The sequence below is a fragment of the Micromesistius poutassou genome, assembly GCF_964030765.1.
Source record: "Micromesistius poutassou genome assembly, chromosome: 21".
NCBI classification, from domain to species: Eukaryota; Metazoa; Chordata; class Actinopteri; order Gadiformes; family Gadidae; genus Micromesistius; species Micromesistius poutassou.
Window position 1 is genome coordinate 1,757,080 of NC_140291.1, and position 9,498 is coordinate 1,766,577.

At 43.5% G+C, this 9,498-nt stretch overlaps 1 protein-coding gene across 1 annotated transcript; it reads left to right on the top strand.

Moving 5' to 3' along the window:
- The first annotated feature begins 187 nt into the window (after positions 1-187).
- Positions 188-7,754, top strand: myd88 (MYD88 innate immune signal transduction adaptor). Its single transcript, XM_084485214.1, has 5 exons — positions 188-631; positions 829-945; positions 4,883-5,051; positions 6,676-6,767; positions 7,019-7,754. Exons 1-5 carry the CDS (start codon positions 307-309, stop codon positions 7,171-7,173), a joined length of 858 nt encoding a protein of 285 aa, XP_084341340.1. The 5' UTR covers positions 188-306; the 3' UTR covers positions 7,174-7,754.
- The last annotated feature ends 1,744 nt before the right edge of the window (positions 7,755-9,498 follow it).

The following is a 9,498-nucleotide window of genomic DNA, read 5'->3' on the forward strand; positions in this document are numbered from 1 at the left end:
GGGCCTCCTCGGCTGTAGTCCGTCCGAGTAGGATTTCATAATCACAACCAAATCAAAAGAACAATAGGATCGAACGATTTCAATATATTCATAGCAGCAGTATTCATACTAGTATATATTTGAAGGAGGGATTGTGAAATTACTCGATCTCCGCTCCTCCCTCTCTGATGTCGCATCATTTCCTCATTCTCTGGAAGCTCCGACCATGGCTCCTAAAAGTTATTATACGACATAGCGTTAGACGCTTTCTCTGTAAAGTATCGTCTTCAATACAAAACGTATTAATAGATCACCCTAATCTTTACGATGTGCGCCACCAAGCTGTGCGAGGAGGACCCCGAGGTGGACCTGGGCCAGGTCCCTCTGGTGGCCCTCAACATGGGCGTCCGCAGGCGGCTGAGCCTGTATCTCAACCCGCGGTGCACGGTGGCCGCCGACTGGACCACCGTGGCGGAGAGCATGGACTTCGAGTATCTGGAGATCAAGAACTGTGAGACTTCGAAGAACCCCACGCTGATGATCCTGGAGGTGTGGGAAGGCCGCAGCACGAACGCGACGGTCGGGAAGTTACTGGACATCTTGAAAGCCTCGGAGAGAAGAGACATCGTTGAAGATCTCCGGCCTTTGATAGGTTGGCTGCGGTGTGTGTGTGTGTGTGTGTGTGTGTGTGTGTGTGTGTGTGTGTGTGTGTGTGTGAGTGAATGTGTGACTTATATGCCATTCATGACATGATACATATGCATTTTTATATTACCGATGGGGAGCTTGGGGTGTTTAAACAAAAGTTTTTGGTGCGCGCTCATATGCACGATTTGAACCTTGAACCAGATGTGGACGTGAAGAAGTACCTGCAGAAGAAGAGCGAGCCTCCCTTGCAGGACCCGAAAGTGGACAGCTGCGTCCCGCAGGCCCACGACCGCCACATCACCATGGGAGACAACCTGGGTCAGTCAACCAACATCATTTCACACGGAACGACCCATGTGAATATCATACCTTTTCAATCATACCGATGCACGTTGTGATTGGTTGTGCACAGTGGTGAAGCGAGGTATGACATTTATGCCCCCGTATGTCATGATGAACAGTGGTGTGTTCCGGATGCCTCGGACACCAGCCTTCCGAGTTGCACTTGTGTGACGTAATGCTAATTATGTCTCGTAGCACTTATGCTGCAATCCTGTTGTATGGTACGCCCACCGTCCCAGTCAGGATGTGTTAAATCGCCCAGCTTTCTTGCGGCATTGATGCATTGCGGCATTAAGGCACGCTTTAGTGGTGGATTTCATGATTCGTTTGAATGAATCAGTTTGCGTCGGTTCGTTCGTTCGTTCGCATTTCCGGTAGCAGTGAATCATGATTCTCAGTCACTGAGTCGGTCAGACTCAGCTCCTCCCTCGTTCTCATTCTCAAACAAATCACGATCGTGCAATGGTGCAAACGGTCATCAATCAACACAACATTAACTAAGTTCCTTTTAGCTGAGGAGCGCTTCATGTTCGGAATCGGGATGTTGTTGCCCGGCTGACTCTCGTGACTTCTCAGTCCTCGAGTCTTCACCGCTAAACACAGTCAGTGAACGAATGGCAACTCGCGAGTCAGCGCGACTCAGCGACTAGTGGGTGGAGCTGGGAGTCGAGTCTCGGAGAACGAACGAGACCAACGACGACGAACGAGAGTGGCGAATCAGGTCGGTTCGTTCGTTCGAACTGATTCGTTCGCGAACGAGCCGCCACTAGCACGCTTCCTTTTCTTTGGGGATATCAAGCTCCCACTGGGGCTTCTGATGAGTACACCGACTAGCGAAAGATTCCCGTGACGCTTGACGAACGAAGATGGCTGTGCCTGTAGTTAACAAAGTTGAGATGTATTTTCTTTCTCTTTGTTCCACGTTGGTGTCTTTAATGTCGATGTATAATGCTCTTACATACTTGATTACATTGCTGCTTTAATCCGGTCACCAGTGTATGCATTGCATGGTTTTGCTGTGTGTGCAATACAGTAAGTACAAGTAAAGTACAGTAAGTAAATTAAGTAAAGTAAGTAAGTAAAGTAAGTACAAGTAAAGTTTTGTTTTCGAGCTGGTTTGCTAAAGAGCCTAATGTTGCTAACAACTATGACTAGCCTGCTACTACTGCTGCCACCTCCAGGCGTCCATTATTCTCCAACCCGTCGCACACAAAATACTACTGGAACACTTTTAAGGTGGTAAGAGCCAGGACGATACGTCACGTTTTCGTTGAGCAGGTCAGCATACCAGCACAAAAGGCCAAATGGATAGCCGCATTAAGCATTCCCTTTCGTCTTTGTGATTGTCTCATGTCATTGGGCTAGTTGTTATTGTTAGCTACATTAGCCTCTTCAGCAAACCAGCTCAAGACAAACACAACTTAACTCTTTACATTGTATTGCACGCACAGCAAGACCAATGTGCAATGCATAAATTGGTGACCGGAATAAATTAGCAAAGTGCGTAAGAGCATTTAAAATTACATTTTAATCGACATTAAAATGACCAACGTGGTACAAATACTAAGAAAATATATTTACGGGCGCAGCCATTTTTGTTTTTGTTTTCCTCACTGAACTTGGTATACTCGTGTGTTCCAGATTTTAAAAAAATAAAATTATTTAACCTGTATTTATCCAGGTGAGTCCCATTGAGACCTTAAGCCTCTTTTTCAAGGGAGCCCTGATATACAGAAATAGATATTGCACAAAAAACATGACGAAACATAGAAACAGAGCACGTAGACATTGCACAAAATTTGACGAAACATGAAAAACAGCACAGAAAAGACAGGTTCAACAAAACATACATAACACTGGGAAGATTGAATTACAAAAAACAGGTAAGACAAAGCAAGACATATAAAAAACACACTGAAAGGTTTGTTAGTGAAAGCATTTACAACTGTCAGATCTAAGGTGTCTGAGTATTTTTTTTAAATGGTTAAGAGGAATAGCAACAGATAACTTAAGATCTTTTTGAAGGAGATTCCAGCACTAGGGAGCCGCAAAATAATAAGTAATAAAATAATAATAAAAAAAATAAAAGCTGTATTACCTAGCTCAGTCAGTGTTCTTGGAGTGTCTAAGAGTATAACATTATTTGAACTTAAACTATAAGATTTTTTTTGTCAAAGTCAAAAAACCTGGGATCCTTTGCCAATTTAATGTTTTTAACAAAATTCAAGATGGCCGTAAATCTGTTCGCTGGAAGTCATAGGTTCTTGAGGCATATTTGTTCACCATGAGGATATGCATGTGTGAACAAAGTTTCATGACTAAGTCAAAGCGTTCACGAGATATGCTTGTTCAAAGTTTGCATTTTTGGACTGTTGCTATAGCGCCACCTTTGCGCCAATCAGTGTAATATTTGCTGTCTGTTAATCTTGAGTCAGTCATAATAATAACACTAACGATTACAATAGGTTTCCTTCGCACTTTGTGCTTGGCATCTAATAATAATAATAATAAAAACACTAACAATTACAATAAGTTGCCTTGCACTTTGTGCTTGGCACCTAATAAATCTCTTCAAGAAAGCTGGGAGATTTCCTCACTTGGAACTCGGAAGGCTGGTGTCCGAGGCATCTGGAATACACCACCGGAGCCTGTCTACGGAGAGCCTTGGCACTCTCTATTGAGCCCCATTGTATCAAACTTGGTTGCAGTTCCATTAGAATTCCACTGGGGGTGATCGAATGAGTGCAGATTGAATGAGGGTTTATTAAGCTAGACAGCTAAATGTATCCCTTTCACCTGCTTGTCATTGAAGTTTTGCAGATTTTGTTGTGGATTCCGATTCAATATAGATTATAGTTCCTTTCGATTTCTTACAGTTTGAGCCGTTGTTGGCCGTACACGCTAGCATTCTGCTAATGAATGCTTATTGGTCAGGGACGGACTTGTGACTGATTACGACCAGAGGCTGAAGGAGAATCAGAAACACAAGGACTTTCCGTAAAAGTTAATTGTTTTATTTGCGGAAGTGCCAAAGTGACTCAGAACTAGCCATAAAGCAGGACCTCTGGCAGTGACGTCATCATCTTTTTGAACAGATTTTTAGAACAGATAAGTGAACTTAAAAAGTTCAATATTCAGCTGAGTGTATTATCTTAGCCTTTGTGACTGAATGTGACTCTTAAATTACTTGACTGACCTGAGAAAAGTGGAATTTGAGGGTGAAACCCCGTCGACTCCCATTCATTCTAGCGAGCGCCCTCGCATGGACAGAGATGTGTTACTGCAACCAGTTCAGAAACCGGAAGTCACCAGAGAGGGCCAGTTCTCTTCCTATACTCTCAGAATTCCGAGGGGGCCTCTGTGAAATGCCGCAAGAAAGCTGGGAGATTTCCCCACTTGCAACTCGGAAGGCTGGTGTCCGAGGCATCTGGAACACACCATTATGATGTGTTCTTATTATGTTCTCATTATGGTAAGACTACTCTTGAATATTGTTGCTGCTTGAATTCGAAGAGTATGGATCATTCTTAAATGAACATTAGCCACAGAACAGGTGCAGATTTTCACTCAATACTGGCCCACAGACTTTAGACAACTACACAACTATACATGACTGCTAGTGATTCTTTCCGAAGTCCTTATTCTCTCAGATCCTTATGACCTAGTTTTAGTTTTTCTTTGATGCCCTTTCTTTGATCGTTGTTTTGGTTCCTTATTTTGCCAGTTTTTGAAGCGGGTTGTTCGTGTTCCCTTGATAATGGAACACACACACACACACACACACACACACCTGACTCCAGCATGCAATAGCTTCAAGTGATGGGGCTGGGGGGGAATGGATCATTAGTTTTAAGGTATCAATGTGTTTGTACCATTGGATGATTCGAGTTTTGTGTTTGTTTGATTCTTTCAGAGATGTTCGATGCCTTTATCTGCTACTGTCAGAGCGACTTCCAGTTTGTCCATGAGATGATCGAGCAGTTGGAGCAAACGGAGTACAACCTGAAGCTGTGTGTGTTTGACCGAGATGTTCTGCCTGGGTCCTGTGTGTGGACCATCACCGCTGAGCTCATCGAGAAGAGGTCAGACCCAGTCATGGCCCGTCGCTGGTACACATGGTCAGGGTTCAGGCTGTAGAATATATCCATACCTTTACCTCTCAGGGTCCAGGGCGGGCTGTAGAATATATCCATACCTTTACCTCTCAGGGTCCAGGCTGTAGAAGTGATTCCCATACATAGACCAATGTGTGGTGCAGCGCCACAGTATCAACACTGAGCGCCACAATTTGATTTTTTTTTTTTGTTTACCCGATTTTGAAATATAAATATCGTTCTGTTCGTTCGTCTCTGCATAGCACTCTTTCTCCCTGTCAAGCGCGCATACATGCCAGCAGTGTTGGGGAAATTACTTTTAAAAAGCAGTGTTTGCTCGATACTCGTTACTTCTTAAAAAAGTAATCCCTTACTTTACAACTTACTTTTTACATTACTCTGTACTTTTACATTACTTTTATGGTGCTTATTTTCAATCAGTTCGAAATAATGTGAATACCTCCATCCAGTGGCAGTTCTACATTGAATTACACCCCGGGCGAGACCCCCTCCGAGCGCCCCCCCCCCCCCCCCCCCCCCCCCCATATACGTTTATAAATGGTAAATGGTCCTCATTTATATAGCGCTTTTATCCAAAGCGCTTTACAGTGTTGACTGACATTCACCCAAATTTTAAGTTCACTTATCTGTTCTAACAATCTGTTCAAAAAGATGATGACGTCACTGCCAGAGATCCTGCTTTCTGAGTCACTTTGGCACTTCCGCATATATAATATATATAATATACTATATATATATATATATATATATATAATATATAACAATTAATTTCGACGGAAAGTCACTTTCCGTACATACTATTATATGTGTATATATATATATATATATATATATATATATACACACATATAATATATAACAATAAACTTTGATGGAAAGTCCTCCTTAAGATAATGTTTCTGATTCTGCTTCAGCTTCAGATGCCATCAAGCGGGGTCTCTGGTCGTAATCAGTCGCAATTCCGTCCCTGACCAATCAGCATTCATTAGCAGAATGCTAGCGTGCACGGCCAACAACGGCCCAAACTGTAAGAAATCAAAAGGACATAAGTACTCATTCATTCGACTTTTGAACTATAATCTATATTGAACTTGCGAAATCTACAATAAAATTTGCGATATTTCAACGACAAGCAGGTGAAAGAGATACATTTAGCCGTCTAGCCCCATAGACCCCCCCCATTCAATCTGCACTCATTCGATCACCCCCAGTGGAATTCTAATGGAACTGCAACCAAGTTCGATACAATACAGTAGACGGGCTCTGGTATAAATGCCTTATTAATGTGTTGTTTTATATAGTCCCTATTGCTATATAATGGGGAGGGGGGGTATTCTAAAGATTTATTTTTTTAGCATTTTGTCAGCTTTATTATAGAGAGAGATAGAGAGGAAGGTGTGGAAGACAGAGGGGAGGACATGCAGTAAATGACCCAGGCCGGATTCGATCCTGGGTCTCTGCGAGCAGCACCATGCCTGACCCATCCCGCTCCTGTCTCTGAGTCCACTGGAACCCTTTGACAAACATGAGGCTGTGGAGACAGCCGCTGGCGGACCACCTGTGTCTCACCTGTGTGTGTGTTTTGGTTCAGGTGCAAGAGGATGGTGGTGGTGATCTCTGACGAGTACCTGAGGAGCGACGCTTGCGACTTCCAGACCAAGTTCGCCCTCAGCCTGTGTCCTGGTGAGAGGATGATCTAATCTTAACCCTTTGATACAGGCACGCCTTCAGAGCACCACGCACGCACGCACGCACGCACGCACACAGGTCAGGGGATGCAGACTCTGGCATGTAGGTCAAGGAAAAGCACCACCCACGAACCAAGTCTCTGTGCGGAGACTCAGGTCTGTAGAGCCTGACACGGAGGGATTCGGTCCTTTTGGTCTATTTGTGATGGTCTCACCATGTAGCATGTGTTTCTCTGTGGCCCCCAGGGGCCCGCAGCAAGAGGCTGATCCCCGTGGTCTACAAGTCCATGAGTGAGCCCTTCCCGAGCATCCTGCGCTTCCTGACCGTCTGCGACTACACCCGGCCCTGCACCCAGGGCTGGTTCTGGGGCCGCCTGGCCAAGGCCCTCGCGCTCTCCTAGCCCCCCAAGGCCCTCTCATAGCCCCCAGGCCCCTCTCCCTCTCATAGACCCCCTGGGCTGGTCCAGGGGCCCTCTCCCATTCTTACTCACTAAGGGGGGGGGGGGTTAAAGTTACATTTTCTGACAATGCCCAATTAATTACTTTAATTATGAAATTGTGGTTTATTTTTTTATTCTGAAATGATTGGGGGAAATCCACTAATAATATATAATGTAATATTTTTTATTGTGCAACATCGATTCAGAAGGAAAAGACAGATGGTACTCGTGACTCCCTACAGTGTGATCTAGGTGAACATCAAAGTGTGATCTAGGTTAACATTAAAGTGTGATCTAGATGAACATGAAAGTGTGATCTAGGTGAACATTAAAGTGTGATCTAGGTGAACGGGTGTCACCTGCTTCTGCTGGGATTTGTCTCAACCAATCACCTTGCAGGAGGAGAGAATCTTTTAAGTGATGGGTTGACAGACGGCCAGCACTTTAGTAAACTGTTAGAAAGTGTCTAAAGGTTTCAAATCAACCAATTGTAGACTGACCTTTCTAAAAAATACAATTAAAAGCTTCATTCCTTCTTTCATCGTCAGTTTCTTCTGTGATCAAGTGATGCCTTTTCCTATTACTAATCATTGCCTAAATCAGCCGTGAGCTCAAAGTTACTGTGGCTGTGACTTCCTGTTTCACTACTGCATTACTGATTATTTTTGCTTGCTATGATCTGTCATGGATGTTCATGTTTTTCAAAATGTTTTACAATCACAATATTCATTTTCTATTTCTGGTCATTTTTTATTGTGTTCAATTCCTCTAGTCAAATGTAGATAAAAGGAAACTAGAAAATGCATCGGTGTGAATGTCATATCCTGTCCCTAGATGTTTTCAACAGCATTTTTATTATTATTTACCTGCAGGTTGTTCACTCGTTGCTTGTAATGGTTTATTCGTTTCCCTGTATCATTTCCTTAATTTAGAAGACAGTTAAAAAAAAAAAAAAAAAAAAAAAACCTGCGCGCGCAGGTTTTTTTAAAAAACTGTCTTCTAAATTAAGGAAATTATACAGGGAAACGAATAAAGGCCGCCTCATACCTCCGGATCCGGACGAAATTCGTCCGTCCGTAGGCTACTAAACGTTGTCTCCGGGACTAGGCCTATACCCTTCATACCTCCGTCCGGTTTCAGCGTTGTTATGGATGTAACGTGAAACAACCTCTAGAGGGCAGTGACTGTTGTGTATAAAATGACCGTCATCGACAATCGCAAACATGGTATCTGTAGAGGAGATGATTTTGCTCTGCGTCATCCAGCACAAAGTGTAGACCTACGCGGCGGTGGCATGTGGCACCCCTCACCAACCTGCAGATTCTCTGCTCAAAATTTAAATTCAAAAAAGTTTTATTGGCATGAAAAATATACATTTGCATTGCCAAAGCAGGTGAAAAAAAATAATAATAATAATAATAAGGTCAGGTAGGCCTATATAGTATAATATAGGCTAAGTATAAAACGTTAAAAACTAAATATATATAGGCCTACCGGCACATCAGATATTATAGGCCTACTGCCACCTCGATCTCCGGTGGTAGTGCTCCGGTTCGTCTGGAGCACTTCGGATTCGTAAGCTCAGGGGCGACGGACCCACTGCGGACGAAACAACCTCCAGGACCGGACGAAAGCGTCCGTATCCGTATTTACCGTAGGGTGTCAATGGGTCTTAAACCATTACAAGCAACGAGTGAACTTAATAAGCGATCAAAATACTTTTTTCAACCACCGCCTCTTGGTGCCTTCTATTTGTCCATCCGACTCGATCTGCGAGTCGGATTTCCGAGTTACGAACCGGAAGTTGCAAATAGCACGCCCCCGAGGTAGTAAAAACGACTCGTCAACTCGTCTGAACTCAGAGGACCCCGAGTTCAGTAACAAAGATGGCTACTCCGAGCATCACATGTAAAAACATTGTGGTTTTTTCTACTATTTTAAGCACTTGTGTTTTTGTTGTAACCAAATGAAGAAGTCATACACATAGCACTGTATACTGTTACCTATAGGCATGTCGTTACAGTCTTATTATGTGTTAAATACCGCCTATTTTGTAGTAATTATATATAACTAATTCGAACACTGATTTATACATTTGCAGGGCATGTAAAATAAGTGCGGTGTCGGTACGTCTAAACGTAGGAGTCTTCGTAGCGCGCTAAGAACGGACGTTATCGGGAAACCGGGCCCAAAGCTCTTCTGAATGCGCAGAGATTCCACAAGATGGATCATATCTGAAGCCGACAGGTTCCACGTTGCCTAGCAAAGTAATCATTCGTTGAACGC